General features: G+C 43.2%; 1 protein-coding gene across 4 annotated transcripts in view; it reads right to left on the bottom strand.

Moving 5' to 3' along the window:
• The window catches only part of kif21b (kinesin family member 21B), a 122,725-nt gene that overhangs the window by 21,553 nt on the left and 73,869 nt on the right, over positions 1 to 27,303 (bottom strand). For 3 of the 4 annotated variants that reach the window (XR_013548849.1, XR_013548850.1, XM_078420724.1), the window contains exons 19-28: positions 24,302 to 24,452; positions 19,877 to 20,068; positions 18,761 to 18,862; positions 17,129 to 17,291; positions 14,866 to 14,926; positions 13,266 to 13,323; positions 11,859 to 12,037; positions 11,248 to 11,340; positions 7,182 to 7,310; positions 1,333 to 1,371 (exon numbers count right to left, since the gene is read on the bottom strand). Coding sequence is in view for 1 of the 4 variants with exons in the window: in XM_078420724.1 (XP_078276850.1) it covers positions 1,333 to 1,371; positions 7,182 to 7,310; positions 11,248 to 11,340; positions 11,859 to 12,037; positions 13,266 to 13,323; positions 14,866 to 14,926; positions 17,129 to 17,291; positions 18,761 to 18,862; positions 19,877 to 20,068; positions 24,302 to 24,452 (1,167 nt within the window). In the remaining 3 variants the exon portion in view is untranslated. The remainder of the gene's footprint in view (positions 1 to 1,332; positions 1,372 to 7,181; positions 7,311 to 11,247; positions 11,341 to 11,858; positions 12,038 to 13,265; positions 13,324 to 14,865; positions 14,927 to 17,128; positions 17,292 to 18,760; positions 18,863 to 19,876; positions 20,069 to 24,301; positions 24,453 to 27,303) is intronic. The other variant, XR_013548851.1, reaches the window with a different exon arrangement.

The raw sequence follows: 27,303 nt of genomic DNA, 5'->3' as shown, positions 1-27,303 counted from the left end.
ATTCAATGGCAGGATGTCACTGAGGATGTCAATGACTATTGAAGATCTGCTTTTGTTGGATGCGTATATGACCCAAATACATGCACCCTGCGTTTTACACGGTGAGTTACGCGTTTGAAAAGCACCATGAGGACTCTCTACAATCTCTGCACCTGAAACCCCGATACCTGCACCACAGTGACAGATAAAAATGCCAGTGGTCAGTGTCAGAACGCAGCATTATCTGTGCAACAAAACCTGGAGAACATTCGGGTTAGGTTTGTTTCTGGGCCTCTGAATGGTCCTTCTCCAGGCTATGGGTACTGTCCTGATTCACCAAACTACTTCAATGTGGACATTGGACTTTTTCTCTGGTCTTTTTCTCTGGAATTGATATGCTACAAGGCTGATAATCAACATTCGATACTCTGGTATTTTTCTCTTCACTCCACCAGTTGCACTTGTGTTTGGGTTGATTGTATTCATGCATAGTGTTATCCAATTCAATTGGATAGCATTGTGAATAAACTTTTTGTTTGCATATTTAAGTACAAGTGACACTGATAAATCTAAACAGTAATAGGTTATACAGGCACCTTGCCCTTTACATGTGCATGATTTACATGTTTTTAGTATAACACGCATGTCTAATTACCACCGAAGTTTAACTTACGCACACCTAATTTTGGAATACCCGCTCAAATTTATGCCTGGCACCGTATGCCAGCATAGTCATACGCTGTTGTTTTCCTCTCTTATCCTGGAGCCTTCATCAGTTGTAGGTACGTAACATTTATTAAGAACTGCAACACCATCGATTAAGTCCTTACCTCCATTCTGAGTTCGAAATTGTCGCCGGTCACCTGATGCATGAACCGAAAGCTTTGTTCATTATATAATCATTCAACCCTTTTCCCGGGAATCCAACACTTATTCACACCAATCACTCCAAAGAGAATTTACCAACACCAGGTGATTTAGAACAAACTATAACTACTAGTTTGATTATCTGTACATGTACATGATATGCAGAAAAATATTTCCTCCAAAGGCAAATTAAAGGTGCATGCAAATCAGCCCAATCCAAAGAAAAACAGACAGGAATGAAACCACCCTTACATAAAAGTGCTCCGTTAAAAATAAAAACTAGCCAACAACCAACCAACTAACACAAGGAACTGTGCTTCTTTTGGCACAAGATGCAGTGATGGGGCGGATGTAAGAGATACACACACATACACGCTCACAGTAACAAACAGCGACATGCAAACAGCAAAGCGGTCAGCTGCACCACCCAGTCAGACCAGAAGCAGAGACTTGCACAGTGCAAGAAGTGACAAAAGAAACCGGTACCTGGGAACCTCCGAGAGAGAGGAGTCACTGTCATCAGACCTACAAACAAAACAGCAGCAGGGTTATGGGGACAAAAGGCGAGAGAGGTTCAGCATGTCGGACTGTTGAATAGAATAACAAGCAAGAACAAGAGCAGGCAGGCCAAGTTAAGCAGTACTGAGCGCCTCAAAAATAGAGTGCTTCACAGTGATCGCCTGTGATCTTTTCCTTCAGATTTATCAATTACATCGCCTCCTGGACAGGACAGATGATACTAAAAGATGATTACAACTAGAAAAATCAATTAGAGGTTTAATCATGTTTTCAGTATTCATGGTGGCACGGAGGTAGAGTAGCTGCATTACAGCGCTAGAGACCCGGGTTCGATCCTGATTACTGGTGCCATCCGGATTGAGTTTGTATGTTCTCCCTGTGACTGTGTGGGTTTTCTCTGGGTGTTCTGTTTCCTCCAACACTCCAAAGACGTGCAGGTTTGTAGGTTAAATGGGCTCTGTAAATTGTCCCTAGTGTGCCGGACAAAACTAATGCATGGGTGATCGTTCCTCGATGCGGACCTGGTGGGTCTGAGGGCCTGTTGCCACGCTGTTTCTCTAAACTAAGCACTGAAAAGGCCCTTCCACCCACCTTGTCCATGCCAAATAATCAGCACAGTGTCTAGAATAGAGCTAGTGTACGGCATGATCTCGGTGGGCCGAAGGGCCTGTTTCCACTCTGCACCTCTAAACTAAACGAAAAAATGAATGAAAAATATTTATTGGTTACAAAAATGTGTAATGAGTTTAATTCAAATCAATCATTTATTCCTTTAGAAGTAGAATGGATTTCTAAAAGTGATATTAATTTACCACTGACGATGTATTCATAATTTTAACCATTGATATTTAGAAAGTGTTGTTGTGGAACATGTTGGGTAGGAAGACAGCTCTGATAATGAGAGGGCATTGCCATTAATCAGCCTGCAAACACCTTCACATGAATGGTGCTACAATATCTCATTCATCTTTCCTGTGAATTGTAATCAGAATCGCCGGAGGTTGCGGGGTGATCTGATAGGAGTACATAAAATTTATGAGAGGCGTCGATAGGGAAGACAGTCAGAACCATTTTCCCAGTTTGGAAATTTTTAATTTTTTCCTGAAACATTTTATTCTGAAGAAGGGTCCCAACCCTAAGTGTCACTTATTCATTTTCTCCAGAGACGCTGTCCGACCTGCTGAGTTACTCCAGCATTTTGTGTCTATCTTTGGAAAAAAACAAATACCAGAGGGCATAGCTTTAAGGTGAGAGGGGCAAAGTTTAAAGGAGGTGTTTTATTTTTACACTGAGGGTGATGGGGGCCTGGAACACACTGCCGGAGATAGCGGTCGAGGCAGATACAATAGTGGTGTTGAAGAGACTTTTGGATAGGCACGTGGATATACAGGGAATGGAGGGATGTGGATCATGTGCAGGCAGAGGACAGTAGTTTATCTTGCCATCATGTTCAGCCTGGACATTATGGGCTGAAGGGCCTGTTTCAGTGCTGTACTGTTTTATGTTCTATCTCAGTATCCCTTTGATTCTGTGTTCTTACACAGCTTTGGATGGAGGGGTTATGTTCAGGCAGATAAGATGTGGTTTTGATATCATGCTCAGCACAGGCATTGTGGACCGAAGGGCCTGTTCTTATGCTGCATTGTTCGATATTCTAACTACCTGTTCTCCAAATGAGCCATGCACGACTAGAATAGCAAGTTGTGATGTTGTAGATCAAGTTAAAATGGTTTTAAAGAAAAACAGATAGCTGAGTAATGAGCTAAAAACACTACCATATTTAAATTCTGCTGAGTTGGCTGGCGTGAGAAAGCTTATTGTGTATCTTGTGCCTGTGAGTGGTTCCAACCTAACCATAAATCCATCTCGTCCGGACAAACCTCAACAAAGTGCCCATCAGAACTATTCACTCTGTATCTGTGCCTCGTCAATTCAGAAATTGAAGGCAGGTTCTGGCCTGCTGGCAGGTGGGGCAAGTGTATCTGAAGCATGTTGACTGGTGTGGGCAAATTGGGCCGAAGGGCCTGTTTCCACACTGTAACACTCTGTCTCTAGTTTATTTCCTAACTTCATTGAGAATCAGTCAGCACTAATGGGGACACAAGGAACTGCAGATGCTGGTTTACTAAAAAGGACACAAAGTGCGGGAGTAACTCAGCGGGTCAGGCAGCGTCTCTGGAGGACATGGACAGGTGACATTTTGGGTCGGGACCTTTCTTCGGCCTGAGCACGGATCCTGATCCAAAACGTCGCCGATCCATGTTCTTCCCAGATGCTGCCTGACCCGCTGAGGTACCCCAGCACTTTGTGCCTAGTCAGCACTAATATTTGATTGAAGTTGACTAGGACAGTACGCAGCCTTGAAATGCAGTCATATGTGCGTTTGATTTATTTTGGTAAGAGCAACCTTTCAACCGTTCCCTGATTGAACATGTCTGCGCAACTGTTCTTTGCATTTTCAAGCAGTGTATTTACATTTCGTGGGTCAGCCTCAAACCTCTGTACATTAATTCCCACGGGAGGTAAGGCCAGTGTCAGTTTGCAGGAAGTTTCTAATTCCCAAGCTTCTAAATCTAATAGGCACTCTTCGTTTGGATTAGATTGCCTTAAAACTATATTTAATCATTTCCTTTTAAAGAATCTTTGGCTCAGCGGTGCAGTTGCTGCCTCACAGTGCCGGCCGGAGACCCAGGTTTGGTACTGACCTTGGGTACTATCTGTGGAGTTTGTACGTTCTTCTTGTGAGTCTGCAACTTTATTACTCAAAATGTACCAAAACAAAATCTCTGGATATTTTAACTTAATTGTTTGTCCTACTCTTAATGCGTGTTCAGGAGGCAAATAATTTGCACTGTACAGATAACTCTTACATAAAAGAGTCACTTTTATGCAAAGACAAAAGTACCAAATGGATGACATAATGGAGTATTTAAATAAAATGTTACTTGGCATACCTACTGAAAGCACGGTGACTGAGACAAGTACACACAAAGCCAAGATTGTGGGGGAACAAAAAAAGAACGAAGAGTGACAAAATTAATGTTATTGGAACAAACAGAACATAAACAAAGAACACAAATGGTGTGCATCTACTCCATTAACAGATTGCAACATTGTCAGAAAACTCTTGGTTTTGGAGAGACAAACACAAGGCAGTGACAGGCTTCCTTCCATTGTGCTCCCTGGAAGGATCTACTGAAATAAGACGGGGGCAGCACAGTGGCGCAGCGGTAGAGTTGATGCCTCACAGCGCCAGAGACCCGGGTTCGATCCTGACTATGGTTGCTCTCTGTAAGGAGTTTGTACTTTTTCCCTGTGGATTTTCTCTGGGTACTCCGGTTTCCTCTCACATTCCAAACACATAAGGGTTTGTAGGTTGTGTAGGAAGGTATTGCAGATGCTGGTTTACACTGAAGATAGACACAAAAAGCTGGAGTAACTTAGCAAGTCAGGCAGCATCTCTGGAGAAAAGGAATAGGTAACGCTTTGAGTCGAGACCCTTCCTCTGAAGAAGGGTCTCGACCCAAAACGTTACCTATCTCTTTTCTGGAGATGCTGCCTGATCCGCTGAGTTACCCCAGCTTTTTGTGTTTATCCCAGGTTTGTAGATTAATTGACTTTGGTAAAATTGTAAAATTGACCCTAATGTGTGGGATAGTGCTAGTGTATGGGATGATCACTGGTCGGCGCAGACTCTGTGGGCTGAAGGGCCTCTTTCCGTGCTGTATCTCTAAACTAAACCAAACCAAACTTAAGTACAAGCATTGACAACTATGTTCACAAACATTTTAATCGGAATTTCATTTTGGTTAAATTATTTTCTAAAGATAATTAAAATGAAATGGGTTTGAACGAGGAAACATGAGCATGATTTTAGGTTCATTTGTCCTTAATTTGATTTAATTATGGAACATTTCAATAAACAGCTGAAGTTTCAGAAGGCATGGATGTAAAACTAAGGTCGGCTAAACACAGGACAAAACCCTCGTGTATGGCTGGAGGAAATATATACTCCTGGTTCACTTTAATAAGTGCCCACTACATAAACTGTCCTTATTTAATATTGGCAATCTATTATCTTGAACAAAATATCCTCTGATATGGAAAGATGTGTTTTTATTTTTACCATATTGAAATTATATAATTTAAGTCCAGGAAGGCTTTGGATACAAATCACGATAGAGAGCACAAAACACTGTAAATGATGAACAGCATGTAGAGCTGCTGCCTTACTCCGCCAGACACCCGGGTTCAATCCTAACCTTGGGTGCTGTTGGTGTGAAGTTTGTACGATCTCCCTGTGACTGTGTGGGTTTTCTCTGGGTGCTCCAGTTTCCTCTCACACTCCAAAGTTCATGTTTGTAGGTTAATTGGCTTCTGTAATTTGTAAATTGTCCCCAGTGTGTAGTATAGTGCTAGTGTACGGGTAATTGCTGGTTGGCGTGGACTCCATGGGCTGATGGGCCTGTTTCCATGCTGGATTTCTAAAAAAATTCTAAAAGCCTAATGAATCTTCAGTAGTATTAAGTGTAATAATCCCGAGGCTGCAACATAGTATGTTGGAAAAGAAGGTGTTTGACGTCGTTTGTTTATCATATCATATACATACAGCCGGAAACAGGCCTTTTCGGCCTTCCAAGTCCGTGCCGCCCAGTGATCCCCGTACATTAACACTATCCTACACCCACTAGGGACAATTTTTTTTTACATTTACCCAGCCAATTAACCTACATACCTGTACGTCTTTGGAGTGTGGGAGGAAACCGAAGATCTCGGAGTAAACCCACGCAGGTCACGGGGAGAACGTACAAACTCCTTACAGTGCAGCACCCGTAGTCAGGATCGAACCTGAGTCTCCGGCGCTGCATTCGCTGTAAAGCAGCAACTCTACTGCTGCGCTACCGTGCCGCCCTAAAGTTACTAAAGTTAGTAACATGCAGTCGAGTGCTTTAACAACTCACATGAAGCTAACAATAATCACGAGCGGCATTTAAATGGAGCTATGGCCAAAATTTAAAATGTAATAAGATTTGGGATTTTCTCCCAAAAAAATTTGAAACTCCATCTCACCATACAGTTGAAGTAATTAATCCTGCACGTAAATCATATCGGACAATTTTCTAACAACAATAAAACCCCAGGAATAAAATTGGTAAGTTTTCAGAAATAATTTGCATTACCTTTACAAACCAAATGCATTAAGTCAGTTGAGAACAATATGCATTTTAGTAATATTACTGAAACATCAACGTATAGATATTTATATGATTAAAATGCATTATTTATTTCTCAATGAAAATGCCTGGATTCATAATTCACCCTCATGTTGTGACACTGAAATGGTACAACATTTTCCCTCTACAACTAAATCAATCCATGAATAATAAAACAGACAAGGTCACTTTCGGGATTTGCTTATTAAATTTCAAAATAATGACATTTTTAAATAATTTGGACAGATACATGGATGGGAATGTGGCGGCACCTTACAGAGTTGGTGCCTTACAGCTCCAGAGACCCAGGTTCAATCCTGACTACGGGTGCTGTCTGTACGGAGTTTGTATGTTCTCCCTTTGACCACGTGGGTTTTCTTCGGGTGCTCTGGTTTCCTCCCTCACTCCAAAGATATACAGGCTTGTACGTTCATTAGGTTCGGTATAAATTGTAAATTGTGTGTAGGATAGTGCTAGTGCAAGGGGTGATCACTGATCGGTATAGACTCAGTGGGCCGAAGGGCCTGTTTCCCTTCTTAATGACGCTATGATTTTAATGCCACAAATTGAGACCAGCATAAACTCATTGTGTAATGCACTTACTTGTCGTGTGCAGGGAATGTTTGAAGCTGGGTATTGCTGAGTCGTGAGAACACGTTCCTGTCGTTACGAGCTCGGGTGGGTGGGGAGGACGGAGGCGTTAGATTCATTTCAGAAACTCTCCATTCAGATCTGCAGAAACAACAGATTTATCCCAAATTACTTAACATACAGTCTAGTTTAGGTTAGAGATACAGTGCGGAAACAGGCCCTTTGGCCCACCGAGTCTACACCGACCAGCGATCCTTGCACGTTAACTGTATCCTACACACACAATTTACAAATTTCACCAAGCCAATTAACCTACAAATCTGTACGCCTTTGGAGTGTGGGAGGAAACCGGAGCTCCCAGGGAAAACCCAAGCAGGTCACGGAGAGAACGTACAAACTCCGTACAGACAGTACCCGTAGTCAGGATTCAAACCGTGGACTCTGGCGCCGTAAGGCAGATCTACCGCTGTGCCACCGTGCCGCACACTTGCATGTGGACCATTAGGTACAATTTTCCAAAGTGCTGCTGTGGCAGCACTTTACTGAACTGTATGTAAGAAAATAATTTCACTGGGAATTTGCACACGTGAGAATAAAACACCGTTGAACCATTGAATGATGTGTTATGCGTTCAACAGACAGGCCAGTGTAAACGCGTAACACCTAACGGCTCAGATAATTACTGAAAATTAACCTACACCAGAATATTATTCAGACCGATCCCTGGCGAGTGTGTTTACGATACATTTATACAGCAGATGGTGCTCAGTCTGCTCACATCACAACTGGAGTGAAGACACACTTGAACCTGTTGAACATCATCACCTGGCATCAAGGTACAATGACAATCCCCAGATGTCTCATTTCTTGTAGCAAATTATTTAGATACAGTGCAGAAACAGGCCCTATGGCCCACCGAGTCTGCGCCGACCAGCGATCACCCGTACACTAACATTATCCGACACACTAGGGACAATTTACAATTTACAGGGGGCCAATTAACATACAAATCTGTGTGTCTTTGGAGTGTGGGAGGAAACAGGAGCGCCCGGAGAAATCCCGCGACGTCACAGGTAGAACGTACAAACTACATACAGACAGCACCCATAGACAGGATTGAACCCGGGTCTCTAGCGCGATGAGGCAGCAACACTACTGCTACGCCATCTTGCCACCAATGTGCTAGTCGAACAACTTGTAAAAGATCTCTAATGGCGTGAATGACCAATTGCATGAATTCTGTGGGTTTATTACTGCAGTTATGATGGGTCAATGGGCAAATTGAATCTTCATTGTGACTGCACCATAATACAATAATTATTTATAACAAATTTACAAGTTTGATAATCGCACAAGTGGTAAAAAAAAAATCACTCGAACAGGCAACCGATCTCGAACAGTGGAAGGCAATGCACCAAGGGATGCATATCGAATAAGAAGGATGGTTACTAATGTAATATACTCCACAACATGACTTATAGGCATAATTTAAATGTTTAAAAAAGTATACTCTGAAGAAGGGTCTCGACTCGAAACGTCACCCATTCCTTCTCTCCTGAGATGCTGCCTGACCGGCTGAGTTACTCCAGCATTTTGTGAATAAATACAACTATTCATGTGCTTTAAGCTGTTTTCCTCCATAGAACCACTTTTGACTTTTGTAAATTACTACAATTAATATGGGTGGCACCACAGTAGCGCAGCAGGTGGAGCTGCTGCCTCACAGCATCACAGACCGTGGGTGTTGTCTCTGTGGCCTTAAACGAGGGTTTCCTCCAGGTACTCTGGTTTCCTCCCACATTCCAAAGACGTGCGGGTTTGTAGGTTAATTGGCTTCGGTAAAACCTGGTGTGCAGGGGGTGTGTGAGAAAGTGGGATCAAATAGAATTAGTGTGAATGGGTGATCGATGTGGACTCGGTGGGCCGAAGGAAATGATCCCATTCATCAATTAATTAATCAAAATAGTCATTGTTTAGTACTATTTTGGCATCTTCTCTGCAATGCAGACACAATTGTTTTAGTTCAAGCTACATGGCCTCAGCGATTCCGATGCAGCATGTGAAATGGTACGTTAATGTCAAGGAGATTTATTGAAGTAAAACAAAGGTTAGTATTTTTATTAGTGACATAAGATCTCAGGGTCTACTAAAAACGATTAGAGTGTTTTTGACACAATAATATATTGTGAGACAGGGTAATTGGTGTGAAACAGGCTGTAGTTAATTCTGCCTCTGGGAGTCATATGATCCAACTCTCCAACCATCTGGCTTCCAAAGCTTTGAGAGGCTGTCTAAAACCAGAAATAAAGCTGAAATCCTTTCACAACAGTAGTCTAAACTAGGGAATGTTTACTTTCCCAAATTTTCCCAATCCTCAAAAGGGATTTGTTCTGTACCTTTTCATGCCTCTCGTTTCCCTCTCCCGACTCCCAGTCTAAAGATGGGTCTCAACCTGAAACGTCAGCTATTTCTTTCCTCCGGAGATGCTGCCTGACCCGCTGAGTTACTCCATCATTTTGTGTCTATCTTCGGTGTAAACCAGCATCTGCAGTTCCTTCCGACACAATGTTTAGTTTAGTTCTAAACTGAACTAAGTTTAGACAACTGTTGTGAAAGGATTTGATCTTTATTTCTGGTTTTAGTGTAACTGCTAATGTGAAAACTCAAAACGTAACTGTTTAATTCTGTGTGGCAACTATGTTAAATCATAAAGTAATTTAACATAAAGTAAACAACAGGGCAGGAACAGGACCTTAGGCCCACGCTAACTGTGCCGAACATAATGCCAATTTAAACTAATCTCATCTGCATGTACATGATTCGCTAAAACTTGAAACATTGCAGAGAATATTGACAAAATTGTAGAAACCAATGACTATATTAATTGTAGAAATCTGCAGAAGTCGATAGGTATGCAATGCACCACAGGATGAAACTCAAATAATAATGATGGTTACTGAGGTAAAATACTCTACTGACATAACCTAACGGCATAATTTAAATGTTTTTAAAAGTACATTTATTAGAGAAATATGGGCTGCAATGGATATGCAATATGGATATGCTCTGTACCTTTTCATGCCTCTCGTTTCCCTCTCTCGACTCTCAGTTTGAAGATGGGTCTCAACCCGAAATGTCAGCTATTTCTTTTCTCCAGAGATGCCGCCTGACCCGCTGAGTTACTCCAGCATTTTCTGCCTCTATTCGGTGTGAACCAGCATCTGCAGTTTCTTCCTACACGATGTTTAGTTTAGTTCTAAATTGAACTAAGTTTAGACAACTGTTGTGAAAGGATTTGATCTTTATTTCTGGTTTTAGTATAACTGCTAATGTGAAAACTCACGTTTATTTTCCTTGCATATTCATATTGCAGCCCATATTTCTCTAATAAATATACTCTTAAAAACATTTAAATCATGCCGTTAGGTTATGTCGATAGAGTATTTTACCTCAGTAACCAGCATTTTTATTTGAGTTTCATCCTATGGTACATTGCATACCTATTGACTTCTACAGATTACGACAGTTAATATAGTAATTGTTTTCTACAATTTTGTCAATATTCTCTGCAATGTTTTAAGTTTTAGTTTTAGAGGTTCATTGAGTCCGCACCGACTAGCGATCACCCTAGTTCTATCCTACACACTAGGGACAATTTACAGAGGCCAATTAGCTTACAAAGCTGCACGTCTTTGGTGTGCGAGAGGAAACCAGAACATCTGGAGAAAACCCACGCGGTCTCAGGGAGAACGTGCAAACTCTGTACAGACAGCACCCGTAGTCAGGATTGAACTTGGGTCTCTGGTGCTGTAAGGCAGCAACTTTACCGCTAGACCACTGTGCCTCCCTACTATGTAGCAGTAGATGTTAGTTACACAAATGTGCAATTTTATTTTAAGCTCATCTTGCAAGTTACATGGCCCCCTTAGCATCACTAATTAAAGTGCTTCTCCTCTATTTAAACTTGCATAAGTAGTGCGATATGTAATTGCACATTTTTAGTGAAACCAATGGTCCTTTTACCTCAAATAAAACCACTCTTCTCATTAATCTATATTTTAGCTTCCTTAATATTAACCTGGATTTGTCAGTTGAGATCTGTACTTTCTCGTAGGATTTTCTCCTGGGAAGTGGTGACGTATCCTGCAGCTTCTTGGCAGACTGCCTGGGACTGTGGAAGGAAGCAAGATGATTAGAAGGTGATCAATGGACATTTGATATACAACTTTAAAGATGGAAGTTTGTAGCGAGTGAAATGCCATGAAATAGGAAATCAAGGATTGGTAATAATTGAAACAGGCACATTAGAGTCGTACAGTGTGGAAACAGGCCCTTTGGCCCAACTTACCCATGTCGACCAACATGCCCCATCTACACTAGTGGTACAAGGAACTGCAGATGCAGATACAGCAAAAAAAAAAGGTACAAGGTGCTGGAATGACTAAGAGGGTCAGGCAGCATTTCTGGAGAACATGGATTGGTGACGTTTTGGGTCGAGACCCTTCTTCAGACTGATTGTAGGAGGGTGAAGAGAAGAGAGGTGGAAAAGGGGAGAGGCAGGATAAAGCGTTGTCCAGAGATGCTGTCAGACCCGCTGAGTTACTCCAGCACTTTGTGTTCTTTTGTGCATTAACCAGTATCTGCAGTTCCTTATTTTCACTGCAAGGTAAGATTAGTACGTTGACTCACAAAGTGTTTCCGGATTTGGGTTGAAAGACGGACTCTTTCTCCTTTGGGTTCCGTGTGAGGATGTCAACAGTCTTGATGACATTTTCTTTCCCGTCAGCTGCTCTAAATAGCCCTGGGGTAGACATGTCCAGAGTCGAGCCGTAACCCTCCCGATAATGTATCTCCGTTCTTTGCTCAGTCTGCAGGTCAAAGACAAAAATACTTAAGACACAATAGGGCGGCACAGTGGCGTAGCGGTAGAGTTGCTGCCTTATAGCAGCAGAGACCAGGGTTCGATCCTGACAAAGGGGGCTGTCTGTACAGAGTTTTACGTTCTCCCCGTGACCGCGTGGGTTTTCTCCGGGTGCTAAACAAAAAAGTTTGTCACTGTACCTCAGTACATGTGACAATAAACTAAACTAAACTGTTTATATGAGCCTCTTTCCAAACACAATGTAACCCATGATGCAATGTGTGAAGTGCCACAAGAAGTTGACGTTATTATCATGCTTTCAGTATCTATCTTATCTTTCATATACCGCTATAGATATAAAAGAAATGAACGAACATTCCATTACTCGGTTATAATGGACAATAGACAATAGGTGCAGGAGGAGGCCATTCGGCCCTTCGAGCCAGCACCGCCATTCAATGTGATCATGGCTGATCATTCTCAATCAGTACCCCGTTCCTGCCTTCTCCCCATACCCCCTGACTCCGCTATCCTTAAGAGCTCTATCTAGCTCTCTCTTAAATGCATTCAGAGAATTGACCTCCACTGCCTTCTGAGGTAGAGAATTCCACAGATTTACAACTCTCTGACTGAAAAAGGTTTTTCCTCATCTCAGTTCTAAATGACCTACCCCTTATTCTTAAACTGTGACCCCTTGTTCTGGACTCCCCCAACATTGGGAACATGTTTCCTGCCTCTAACGTGTCCAACCCCTTAATAATCTTATACGTTTCGATAAGATTCCCTCTCATCCTTCTAAATTCCAGTGTATACAAGCCTAGTCGCTCCAGTCTTTCAACATATGACAGTCCCGCCATTCCAGGAATTAACCTAGTAAACCTACACTGCACACCCTCAATAGCAAGAATATCCTTCCTCAAATTTGGAGACCAAAACTGCACACAGTACTCCAGGTGCGGTCTCACTAGGGCCCTGTACAAACTGCAGAACTACAAGTGGCAATAATGGACACCATTTCCCCCCCCCTCCCCTCCATGGTCCGTTATAACGAGGCTTATCTGTAAATCATCTCTATATTTATAATGATAGAATGGCCGTTATTAAAATTAATTACATCATAGCCTCTGTTCTTGCCAAAAGAGTAACAGAGTATCATATAAAATGCCAACGTGATTCCCTCTCAGAAAACTCAGTGCACAGACGTAGCCATCTCCAGCATATAATAATAGTTTTACCTGCATCCTGAAATCTCCGTGACTCAGGGAGTGCTTCGGGTAAGAACTTGAAATTGAACTGGAAAGAGAAAACATAAATGATCTTGGAATAAATTTCTCAATGTATGGGCTTAACTTAATTAAAAAAGAAAGGTTAATTTTATACAATTAATCCAATTTTACTTTTTAAAAATTGTTTACTTGAAGGCAAACTTTTAAATCTTGCCCTGCACATCCTCTAAAGCATGCCATGATCAGACAATAAACAATAGGTGCAGGAGGAGTCCATTCGGCTCTTCGGCCCAGCACCGCCATTCAATGTGATCATGGCTGATCATTCTCAATCTGTACCCCGTTCCTGCCTTCTCCCCATACCCCCTGACTCCGCTATCCTTAAGAGCTCCATCTAGCTCTCTCTTGAATGCATTCAGAGAATTGGCCTCCACTGCCTTCTGAGGCAGAGAATTCCACAGATTCACAACTCCCTGACTGAAAAAGTTTTTCCTCATCTCAGTTCTAAATGGCCTACCTCTTATTCTTAAATTGTGACCCCTTGTTCTGGACTCCCCCAACATTGGGAACATATCATATCATATCATATCATATATATACAGCCGGAAACAGGCCTTTTCGGCCCACCAAGTCCGTGCCGCCCAGCGATCCCCGTACATTAACACTATCCTACACCCACTAGGGACAATTTTTACATTTTACCCAGCCAATTAACCTACATACCTGTACGTCTTTGGAGTGTGGGAGGAAACCGAAGAACCGAAGATCTCGGAGAAAACCCACGCAGGTCACGGGGAGAACGTACAAACTCCTTACAGTGCAGCACCCGTAGTCAGGATCAAACCTGAGTCTCTGGCGCTGCATTCGCTGTAAAGCAGCAACTCTACCGCTGTGCTACCGTGCCGCCCATACATGTTTCCTGCCTCTAACGTGTCCAACCCCTTAATAATCTTATACGTTTCGGCTTACGTATACGACTTAGGGTGGCCGTGGTGCTGCAGGTGGAGCTGTTGCCTCACAGCACCAGAGACAAGGGTTCGATTCTGTCCTCGGGTGCTGTCTGTGTGGAGTTTGCATGTTCTCTCTATGACCACGTGGGTCTTCTCTGGGTGCTCCAGTTTCCCCCCACATCCCAAAGACGTGCGGGTTTCTATTTAATTGGCCTCTGTAAATTGTTGCTAGTTTGTCAGGAGTGGATTGGAAAGTAGGATAACATAGAATTAATGTGAACGGGTGATCGATGGTTGTCGTGGCCTCGGTGAGCCGAAGGGCCTGTTTCCATGTTGTATTTCACAACTAAACTTCATTTACACTTCACACTGCCGGAGTAGCGTGAAGTTTGAAGAAGGGTCTCGACCCGAAACACCACCTATTCTTTTTTCTCCAGAGATGCTGCTGGACCTGCTGAGATACTCCAGCATTTTGTGTCCTTTCTTAATCAATTCATTTGGGAGAGCTAAATATATATATTTTTTTACTGAACAATTCTATTGGGTCTGGTGATACAATATTATTGCATTACCTATATGATCACATTGATACTCTATCTATATCTGCACCAATACAGAAAGCAGTGTACGTCCAGGGTATTTCCCGCTTACTCACTCACCTACTGTTCAGCCCGATGCTACACTCAGAGGTTTCCTCATCGCTGCTCACTTCTCCATTTTCTGAAAATCATAAGTGTTTAAAAGACGTCAAATTATTCAACTTGTCAAAGCTCAGTGTTCATGCAACATGAGCACAGTGCACTGGGCGGCAGGGCACGGTGGTGCAGCATTAGAGTTGCTGCCTGAGCAACATGAACACTGTACACGGTGGTGCAGCGTTAGAGTTGCTGCCTCACAGCGCCAGAGACTCGGCTTCGATTCTGACCTCGGGTGCTGTCTGTGCGGAGTTTGCACGTTTGCAGTGTGAACTGTGAGGAAGATGCTATGAGGTTGCAGGGTGACTTGGACAGTTGGTGAGTGGGCGGATGCATGGCAGATGCAGTTTAATGTAGATAAGTGTGAGGTTATCCACTTTGATGGTAAGAATAGGAAGGCAGATTATTATCTGAATGGTGTCAAGTTAGGAAAAGGGGACGTACAACGTGATCTGGGTGTCTTAGTGCATCAGTCACTGAAAGGAAGCATGCAGGTACAGCAGGCAGTGAAGAAAGCCAATGGAATGTTGGCCTTCATAACAAGAGGAGTTGAGTATAGGAGCAAAGAGGTCCTTCTGCAGTTGTACAGGGCCCTAGTGAGACCGCACCTGGAGTACTGTGTGCAGTTTTGGTCTCCAAATTTGAGGAAGGATATTCTTGCTATTGAGGGTGTGCAGTGTAGGTTTACTAGGTTAATTCCTGGAATGGCGGGACTGTCATATGTTGAAAGACTGGAGTGACTAGGTTTGTATACACTGGAATTTAGAAGGATGAGAGGGAATCTTATCGAAACGTATAAAATTATGAAGGGGTTGGACAAGTTAGAGGCAGGAAACATGTTCCCAATGTTGGGGGAGTCCAGAACCAGGGGCCACCGTTTAAGAATAAGGGGTAGGCCATTTAGAACAGAGATGAGGAAAAACTTTTTTAGTTAGAGAGTTGTGAATCTGTGGAATTCTCTGCCTCAGAGGGCAGTGGAGGCCAATTCTCTGAATACATTCAAGAGAGAGCTAGATAGAGCTCTTAAGGATAGCGGAGTCAGGGGGTATGGGGAGAAGGCAGGAACGGGGTACTGATTGAGAATGATCAGCCATGATCACATTGAATGGCGGTGCTGGCTCGAAGGGCCGAATGGCCTTCTCCTGCACCTATTTTCTATTGTCTATTGTTCTCCCTGTGACTGCGTGGGTTCTCTCCGGTTTCTTCCCACATTCCAAAAACGTACAGGTTTGTAGGTTAATTGCCTTCTGTAAATTGTAAATTGTCCTCAGTGTGTAGGATAGTGTGTGTGTACAGGGTGATCATTGGTCGGCACGGACTCGATGGGCCAAAGATCCGCGCCGTGTCTCTGAAGTCTAAACTTACGCACATGAAAACAAACTTAAAAAACAAAATGTTGTCATCTTATTGGCTGATGGTACACAAACATATACAATAGTTTGTAGGTGATTCGATATTTCTTTATAAACAACATTTGATTATTGGCATAATATGAATACATTCATCATTGAAATTAAAGTTTTTTTTTCAGTTAATTGTGGTGAAAAGATGATCTATCCTTAAATCTTTGTTGTGTATTGATAACACCTCAAACTCAAGCGCGTATGTCCAAATTTAGGGACAGTTTCATCTTATCTGTTATCAGGCAACTGTACCATCTTATCACCAACTCGAAAGCAGTCCTGAGCTACCACCTACCTCACTGGACCCCTCAGACTGTCTATAATTGGACCTTATCTTGCACTAAACGTTATTCCCTTTATCTTGCATCTGCACACAGTGAAAGGATTGATTGTAATCATGTATTTTCGCTGACTGGATAACTTGCAACAAAAAGTTTTCACTGTACCTCGATACACATGACAATACTAAACTAAGCCCTGCATGTTAAGAATTATATGTTAAATTATACTGGAATTCGGTGGGAACATCTAATATATTGATCATTTCTATGGAGCTCATTGCAGAAAACTACTTTGTCCTCCCTATTCTGCCCATTTGATGGCTTATATTAAAAAAACCTTTAATTTAATGAGAACATTTCTGTATATGGTTGCGTTTGAAACTTATTAATGCGGACAGTTGCGGCAAAAAAGTTAAACAAGGTTTGCGTGGAAGAATGGAATAACAGATGAAGAACTACACATCTTACGATCTTTAGAGTTTTAAGAAATATGTTATGATTGGATCCCGAGGAGAAGGGGAAGGTGATCAGGGAGCGGGCTACCTTGTGAGACACTTTGAAGCAAGGTCTGTAGTTCAGGAATAGATTCAGCCTTCTCTCGCAGTATGTTAATCAGCTGGTTTGGAATCGAATCAGTCACATCCACTTGCTTCAACCGGCCTTCCAGCAGCTTAATCTGAGCCTCTTTTTGGGCAACCTGCATACCCTGGAGGCGAAAATCATCAAATTACTCAACTTCCCAGTTAGATGGTCTGCACATCTCACACAAATAAACCTTTGTGTGCCGGCGACGCGCTTCATTTTAGCCAGAGGGTGGTGATTCTGTGGGATTCATTGCCACAGACAGCAGTGGAGGCCAAGCCATTGGGTATTTATAACGTGGAGATTGACGGTTCTCGATTTGTAAGCGTGTCAATGGTTATGGGGTGAAGGCAGGAGAATGGAGTTGAGAGGGAAAGATGGATCAGCCATGATTGAATGGCGCATAAGACTCGAAGGGCTGAACAGCCTAATTCTGCTCCTATGCGTTATGAACTTATTCTCACAACTTGATAGACCATCCAGTTTTGTCTTTGACCAGAATGACTCCGTGGTCAAGGGAACTCTGGAAGCCGAGCCCCTGTCTGTTGCAAGCCCCGCATACTCTGCACGTTCTCCCTGAGACCACGTGGGTTTCCTCCGGGTGCTCTGGTTTCCTCCCACATCTCTAAGACGTGCGGGTTTGCAGGTTAATAGGCCTCTGTAAATTGCCCTTAGGCATGTAGGAAGTGGATGAGAAAGTGGGATAACCTAGAACTAGTGTGAGCAGGTGATTGATGTTCGGCTTGTTTTCATGCTGTATCTCTAAATGAAACTAACTAAAATAAACTTTTCATATCAATAAGAAACAAGCACCTGCAGATGCTGGTTTACAAAAAAAAACCACAAAGTATCTCAGCGGGTAAGGCAGCACCTCTGGAGAATACGGATAGGTGACCTTTCGGGTCGGGACCCTTCTTATTCAGAAATGTCACTTGCCCATGTTGTGCAGAGATGCTGCTTGATCTGCTGTCCCAGCACTTTGTGTCCTTTTTCCGTATCATTTATTCAGTTATCATGAAAATATATTGCAAACAGTAACAGACAGGTCCAGGGACAGCTTCATCCCTACAACCATCAGGTTATTAAACACGACACCCTCCAAATAAACTTTGAACAACATAGACTTGGGAGCATATATCTATATATATATATGTGTGTGTGTGTGTGTGTGTGTGTGTGTGTGTGTATATCTATATGTGCATGTGTGTATATATATATATGTGTGTGCGTGCGTGTGTGTGTGTATAAAATTAAGTATATATATATATATATATACACGCACACACGTTTATATATATATAAATACTTTTATACACAGACACATATATATATACAGACACACACACATGTATATACACACACATACATATATATATATATTTGCTCGACCAAGTGGACTCGTTGAGCCCAAACCTCCCTCTCCTCCCTCCCTCCCTCCCTCCCTCCCTCCCTCCCTCCCTCCCTCCCTCCCTCCCTCCCTCCCTCCCTCCCTCCCCTCCCCTCCCCTCTCTCCCTCCCTCCCCCCACCCTCATTGTTCTGTTTCGGGACATATAACAATAAAGTACTCTTGACTTGAAGGGAGATTCTCTCACCTTGTCGATTGACATTTTCAGAAAGTGATCCAGCAGATGGCGTGCTTCAGCTAGGGAACACGAACTTATCACAACAGACGTGTCGGTTGAATTAATCTCATCCTGTCAAAACAGAGCAAGAGAATGGAATTAAAATTAGACTGCCAATGGTGAACATACATCAGAACACCAAAACTCTCCAGGCATGACTGGACTGAGAGGCCCAGGTGTGGTCGGACAAACTTGGGTTGCATTCTATGGAGCATCGGAGGATGAGGGGAGACCTGATAGATGTTTATAAAATGATGAGAGGCATGGATAGGGTAGAGTCCGAACCGTTTTCCCCCAGGGTGGAAATGTCAAGATTAGAGGGCGTAGCCTTATGGTGAGAGGGATAATGGTGAAAGGAGATGTGTGGGGCAAGTTTTCTTTTTACACAGAGGGTGGTGGGTACCTGGATCGCACAGCCCGGAGTGATGGAGGAACCAGATACGATAGTGGCGTTTAAACGACTTTTCGATGGGCGCATGGATATGCAGGGATACAGGTTATGTGCAGGCTGATAAGTGATGGTCTTGGCATCATGTTTGGCACAGACATGCAGGGCTGAAGGGCTTGTTCCTTTGCTGTACTGTTCTATGTTTGGATTTAGCCCGACCCGAAACGGATTGTAGCAGGGAGCAGAAAGCTAGGAAAGAGAAGTGGGGGCAGGACAAGGTCTGGTAAGTGATAGGTGGATGCAGGTGAGGGTGGGGGAGGGGGGTGTTTGGCAGATGGATGAAGCAAGTGACAAAGAATAGAGGTGAAAAGAAAACAAGAGGGTGTTAGACAAGGAGAGCAGAAATAGCAGCGATATGGGTGGAAGCGATGGAGAGGGGATGGAGCATCAGAGACCAGGGTTCAATCCTGACTACGGGTGCTATCTGTACGGAGTTTGTACATCCTCCTGGGTTTCCTCCGGGTGCTCCGGTTTCCTCACACTCCAAAGTCGCGCAGGCTTGTAGGTTAATTGGCTTGGATAAGTTGTCCTGAGTGTGTAGGATAGAACTAGTGTATGGGTTAACCATTGGTCGGCACGGATTCGGTGAGATGAAGGGCCTGTTTCCACGCTGTATCTCTAAACTAAAGTCTAAACACCTTGGTTTCTTCGATCTGCATTATGGTGGCCTGGCATTCAAAGATGTTATCGTTGATGTAGTCAATGTTGGCATTCAAGGTCTCAAGCTCCTCGTTTATTTCCTGGACAGACCTATCGTCTGGATTTTCATTGCAAACCCGCTCCCTTTTCCCGTGTAGAATTTCCTGGAGGCCAATTAGTTCCTCTCGTTTCTGGAAGAAAATAGCAGACATTATTGGTTTCAAAAAGGTAGAAAAAGCAGTCGGGCTGGCTCCTGAGTGCGACTGTTCTATGTAAGAAGTGTGGGAAACCTCTCCTCACTGTGTAAGAAATTAATTTCCCCACCTTTCTCATTAAGTGGCCCTTTATCATTCTCTCAGGTAAAATATCTTCAGAACTGCTAACAGGACACGTTTTAAGGTAGACTGTTCCAGTATTCTTCAAAACTTTAACATCAAAGTTGTCCTCTTCAATTTGCCCTGGCATCATTTCAACTGTTCCATTATTTCTGTTCATACCACATTAATTAATTTTGAAAGTGAAGGAAGAAAAATCCACCAAATATTCTATTGAAAATGATGTAACATCTCTATTAACTGACTCGATTGTACATTAGATGGCTGCATTTGAGTAACTAAGACTTCATACATTATTTCACTTCAAACAGTCTAAATGAAATATTGTTTTAATATTTGTAGGTCTCACTTTACAGAAGTTCCATAGTTATATGGCAGTAGCACAGCTGGTAGAGCTGATGTTCGACCCTGACCTTGGGTGCTGTCAGTCATGCAGTGTGGAAACAGGCCCTTTGACCCAACTTGCCCACGCCGACAACATGTCCCATCTACACTAGTCCCACTTGCCTGCGTTTGGCCCATATCCCCCGAAACCTGTCCTATCGCTTCTCAAACGTTGCGATTGTCCCTGCCTCAACTACCTCCTCTGGCAGCTCGTCCCTTACACCCACCACCCTTTGCGTGAAAACTTTACCCCCCAGATTCCTATAAAATCTTTCCCCCTTCACCATAATTAAACTTATGCCCTCTGGTTCTTGATTCCCCCACTCTGGGCACTAGACTCTGCGCATCCACCCAATCTATTCTGCTCATGATTTTATACACCTAAAAAGGACCACCGCTCATCCTCCTGCACTCCAAGGAATAGTGTCCTAACCTGCTCAACCTATCAGTGTGGAGTTAGCACGTTCGCCCAGTGACCATGTGGATTTCCTCCGGGTGCCATGGTTATCTCCCACATCCCAAAGACGCGCAGGTTTGTAGGTTAATTGGCCTCTGTAAATTGCCCATATATACGCCCTCGTGTGTGGGGAGTGGATGTGAAAGTGGGATAACATAAAACTAGTGTGAACGGGTGATCGATGGTCAGTGTGGACTCGGTGGGCCGAAGGGTCCCTTTCCATGCTGTGTCTCCGAACTAAACATCAAAAATCTCAGGTAGGCACAAAGTGTCTTAACGGGAGTAACTCAACGGGACACGCAGCATCTCTGGAGAGAAGGAATGGGTGACGTTTCGAGTCGAGACCCTTCTTCAGATGTGTATGTCTCAGCACAAATCTATGTGACACACAGCAACACTGTTTGGTAAATTTGTTCTTCCAGCTACATTGTGATATCTTTATACCACAAGTTGCAAGTGAGAGTTGATCTCAGGAAGTTGGACACCCAATCGTCAAAAATAACATAGCGCACATCGACAGTACAGCAGAGGAACAGGCCCTTCGGCCCACGATGTCTGTGCTGAACATGATGCCAGGTTTAACCGATCTCCTCTGCCTGCACGTGATCCATATCCCGCCAGTCCTAGTATATCCATGTGCTATGTAAAAGCCTCCTAAATGCCACCACCATATGTAATGGAATAGTGGGATAACATAGAACCAGTGAAAGGGTGACCAACGGTCGGCGTGGACTCGGTGGGCCGAAGGGCCGGTCTCCACGCTGTATCTCTTAATATATATGCCTCTACCATCATCCCTGGCAGTGTGTTCTTGGCCACCATCACTCTCTATGAATGAAAATGGGTTTAACTGTGAAAATTAATGACAATAAGAAAGTTCAATTCAAGCTTAACATTATTTTTTTAAATCACTAACAATTAAAATCTGAAGATACGAAGGTTCGAACTTGTAATAGTTAATTCTCAGTACTAGAGAGATTAATTGGCAATAATTGAATGAAAGTGGCATCGCCGGTAGACAGGGTGATGAAGAAGATTTTTAGCACACTGGCCTTCATCAGTCAGGGAAATTCGTATAGAAATTGGGACATTATGTTACGGCTGTCCTCGACATTGATCAAGTTGCATTTGGAGTATTGTGCTCAGTTTTAGTCACCCTGACTGAAGAAGGGTCTCGACCCGAAACGTTACCCATTCCTTCTCTCCTGAGATGCTGCCTGACCTGCTGAGTTACTCCAGCATTTTCTGAATAAATACCTTCGATTTGTACCAGCATCTGCAGTTATTTTCTTACACTACCTGTTATAGGAAGGATATCATTAAGGTGGAAAGAACTAGAACTAGTGTGAACGGGTGATCGATGGTCAGAGAAGATTTCCAAGGATGTTGTCAGGACTCGAGGGCCTGAGCTATAGGGAGAGGTTGGGCAGGCTTGGACTTTATTCCTTGAAGTGCAGGAGACTGAGGGGTGATTTTATAGAGGTGTACAAAATCATGAGGGGAATAGATAAGGTGAATGCACAGTCTTTTACCCAGGAGAAGGGAATCAAGAATGACAGGGCAGGAGTTTAAGGTGAGAGGGGGAAAGATTTTATGGAAACTAAAGGAGTAACATTTTCCCACACATAAGGTGGTGGCTATATGGAATGATCTGCCAAAGGAGGTAGTTGATACAGATGCAATGAAAACATTTAAAATACATTTGGACAGGTACGTGGATAGAAAAGGTTTAGAGGGATATGGGCCAAACACACACAAATGGGACTTACTTAGATGGGGCATATTATTTGGCATGGATGAGTTGGGCCGAAAGGCCTGTTTCCTTGTGTAAGACTCCAATCAATTCAGTGCACAGATTCTCTTATGGTTAATTTGACTGAATAAAAGGCTCCTTTGTATGTTTTAAGCAGAGAGCACTCTATTCCATCAAATGCACTTTATTGATGTGCCAGACAGTGTGACGCTGTATTCACAGAGTTAATTGCATGAGTTTAAATCCAGGAAACCCACTTATGGATTTCCTTGTGTAATCCAGCGTCTGTCCTCACCCTTGTGTGCAATAATGAGTTTAATGTTGCCTTTATTTTGGTAAACACTTTATATCTTAGGTTGAGCACTCAATTCTGGAGCAAATCTTGCAAACATTCATAAGACATAGGAGCAGAATTAGGCCATTCAGCCCATCGAGTCTGCTCCTCCATTTGATCGTGGCTGATCTATCTTTCCCCCTCAACCCCATTTTCCTCCGTAACCTTTGATGCCCTTACGAATCAAGAACCTGTCAATCTCCGCTTTAAAAATACCCAATGATATTGGCCTCCACCGCCATCTGTGACAATGAATTCCACAGATTCACCTGCCTCTGGCTAAAGTAATTCCACCTAATCTCCATTCTAAAGGTACAACCTTTTATTCTGCGGCTGTGCCCTCTGGTCCGAGACTCTCCCACTACTGGGCGGCACATTGGCGCAAAGGTAGAGTTGCTGCCTTACAGCACCCAGAGACCCAGGTTCGATCCTGACTATGAGTGCTGTCTGTACAAAGTTTGTACGTTCTCCCTGTAACCATATAGTGTTCCGGTTTCCTTCCACACTCCGAAGAAGTACAGGTTTGTAGGTTAATTGTAAGTTGTATAAAATATTGCCCCTAGTGGTAAGGATAGTGTGGGTACACGGGGTGATCATTGGTTGGCACGAACTTGGTGGGCTGAAGGTCAATAGACAATAGGTGCAGGAGTAGGCCATTCGGCCCTTCGAGCCAGCACCACCATTCAATGTGATCATGGCTGATCATTCTCAATCAGTACCCCGTTCCTGCCTTCTCCCCATACCCCCTGACTCCGCTATCCTTAAGAGCTCTATCTAGCTCTCTCTTGAATGCATTCAGAGAATTGGCCTCCACTGCCTTCTGAGGCAGAGAATTCCACTGATTCACAACTCTCTGAAAAGGTTTTTCCTCATCTCCGTTCTAAATGGCCCACCCCTTATTCTCAAACTGTGGCCCCTGGTTCTGGACTCCCCCCCGCATTGGGAACATGCTTCCTGCCTCTAACGTGTCCAACCCCTTAATAATCGTATATGTCTCGATATGATCCCCGCTCATCCTTCTAAATTCCAGTGTATACTGTTTCCACGCTGTATCTCTAAAAGTCTAAAGTCTAAAAAAAAGTCTAAATAAGTCTACTGGAAACATCCTCTCCACAGGTCTATGAACTGTATCTGCCTACGTTAGTAAATCAATGTGCAAACCCCCAGAAGACGATTCATGTCGGCTTCCAGGTTGGAGATTGTCATCCTCTGCATCACAATGTCACTTATCCTGGACTCCAGTGCCTGCCACTTCAGCCGGGCTGCTTTGGTAAAGATCTCACCAACTCCCTTCTTCTGGTACTTGCTCTTTCTGCAGAAAAAATAAAACAACCAACGTGCTTTAGCAAAACAGAAAACACAGTTAACGGGACACAGTGAATTCACATCATTTTTTTATTACCAAAAATGATTTGAATCAATTATTTACAAGAATAATATTTACAATACAAAACAATACCAACAAACCCACCACCACATCACAAAGCAAAACAAATATTCGCAAATATAATGCAAATTAAACAACTAGTTTACAATCCTTGTCAAGGATGCATTCACATAATTCATGGGTGTTGCGGTAGAGGTAACACAGAGAAGAATCATTTGCTTTCATGAAATACATTCCCTCCCCCCACCGCCCCAATCTTTGCACATCCCCAATCCCGGGCTTTCCACTTGTCACATGAAAATTTAATGCTCTGTGTATCTTGTTGTGTTTTATGACTGTTGGCAGACCAATTTCCCTCCTGGGATAAATAAAGTTCTATGGTATCGTATCTTATCGTAAATAAGTTACAAATCCTACTCGCACAACAATGGGAACGTGGTGATGCATAAAACAACATTTGGAAAAGACAGGGTAAATACACAGAGTATTTTACCCAGAGTAGGGGAATTGAGCACCAGAGGACATATCATATCATATATATACAGCCGGAAACAGGCCTTTTCGGCCCACCAAGTCCGTGCCGCCCAGCGATCCCCGTACATTAACACTATCCTACACCCACTAGGGACAATATTTACATTTACCCAGCCAATTAACCTACATACCTGTACGTCTTTGGAGTGTGGGAGGAAACCGAAGATCTCGGAGAAAACCCACGCAGGTCACGGGGAGAACGTACAAACTCCTTACAGTGCAGCACCCGTAGTCAGGATCGAACCTGAGTCTCCGGCGCTGCATTCGCTGTAAAGCAGCAACTCTACCGCTGCGCTACCGTGCCGCCCATAGGTTTAAGGTGAGGGGAAAAAAGATTTAATTGGAGCCTGAGGGGGTAACTTTATTTTACACAAAGGATCGTGGCTGGAGGGAATGAGCTGCCAGATGCAGGTACTGCACAACCTTTAAGAGACATTTGGATATCCAATTTTCACCATCAAATGGAAGTTGATGCATTCTTAAACATGGACAATGTTTGCTCACATTTACTCTTCAACCTATTTTTTTCACAACTACACAGGTTTTTCAATAGCCTCTGCCAAATCGAGTTATGGTTCCTTCATCAGAGATGATAGAGCATTATTAGAAAAATTCCTCAACCAAGATCTAAACCATTTTAAGTTCTAATACTGAATTTATAACATGATACTGATTAAGTTTATGTATTTATGTTCCCCGATGCAAAGCAAAAGTCAAAGGAATTTGCCAGAGGTTCTTATCATAATTGCTAGATTTAATTTGGAAAAAACGACATCATCTTTCTCTATGATTATGTTGTTGCAAGTGAAAGCTGCCAGTAAGTCAACTTTAAAATACTGAGAGATCATCCCAGCCTCTTGTCGTGCAGGATGTTTACATCCTACCATTGTGCCTTACAGAGTTTATCACCTCAATTTCTTTAATAAACAGGATTTTGTGAATGATAAGTTATTAAAGTCAGAGTTAGACAGCACAGAAACAAACCTTTCTGCCCAACCCGTCCATGCCGACCAAGATTCCCCATCTAGTGTAGGAAAATAACTGCACATGCTGGTATAAATCGAAGGTATCACAAAAGCTGGTCTGAAGAAGGGCCTCGACCCGAAACGTCACCCATTCCATCTCTCATGAGATGCTGCCTGACCCACTGAGTAACTCCAGCTTTTTGTGATACCCAAGATTCCATTTGCCCATCTTTGGCCTATATTCCTCCAAACCTCACCAATCCAAGTATCTGTCTATTAAATGTTGCTATCGCACCAGCCTCAACCTCTGGCTGCTTATTCTATGGAACCACCACCCTCTGAGTGAAAAGGTTGCCTCTCTGATACCCATTAAATGTTTCTCCTCTCACTTTAAACCTACACCCTTTGGTACTTTATTCTCCTACTCCGTAAAAGACTCTGTGCATTCACCCAGTCTGTTGCCCTCCTGATTTTATATATCTCTCTCAGAACACCCCACAGTCTTCAGTACTCCAAGGAATAAAGTCCCAGCCTGCCCAGCCTCTCCTTGTAGCTCGGGCCCTCGAGTCCTGGCAACATCCTGGTAATTTTTTTCTGCACCCTTTCCAACTTGACAACATCTTTCCAATAGAGGGGAGGCAAATACAGAAGTTAAAGTGTTGTACTTAAATGCGCGTAGTATAAAAAATAAAGTGGATGAGCTTGAGGCTCAGTTAGTCATGGGCAAGTATGATGTTGTAGGGATCACTGAGACATGGCTACAAGAGGACCAGGGCTGGGAACTGAATACTCAGGGGTACACAACGTATAGAAAAGACAGACAGGTGGGCAGAGGGGGTGGGGTTGCTCTGCTGGTAAGGAATGATATTCATTCCCTTGCAAGGGGTGACATAGAATCAGGAGATGTTGAATCAGTATAGATAGAAATGAGGAATTGTAACGGTAAAAAGACCCTAATGGGAGTTATCTATAGGCCCCCAAACAGTAGCCTCGACATAGGGTGCAAGTTGAATCAGGGGATAAAATTGGCGTGTCACAAATGTAATGCTACGGTGGTTATGGGAGATTTCAACATGCAGGTAGACTGGGAAAATCAGGTTGGAAATGGACCCCAGGAAAGAGAGTTTGTAGAGTGCCTTCGAGATGGATTCTTAGAACAGCTTGTACTGGAGCCTACCAGGGAGAAGGCAATTCTGGATTTAGTGTTGTGTAATGATCCTGATCTGATAAGGGGACTAGAGGTAAAAGAGCCATTAGGAGGCAGTGATCACAACATG

The sequence above is a fragment of the Rhinoraja longicauda genome, chromosome 24, assembly GCF_053455715.1.
Source record: "Rhinoraja longicauda isolate Sanriku21f chromosome 24, sRhiLon1.1, whole genome shotgun sequence".
In the NCBI taxonomy this organism is placed as follows: Eukaryota; Metazoa; Chordata; class Chondrichthyes; order Rajiformes; family Arhynchobatidae; genus Rhinoraja; species Rhinoraja longicauda.
The sequence above is the reverse complement of the archived record's forward strand: the minus strand, read 5'-3'. Positions and strand labels throughout refer to the sequence as shown.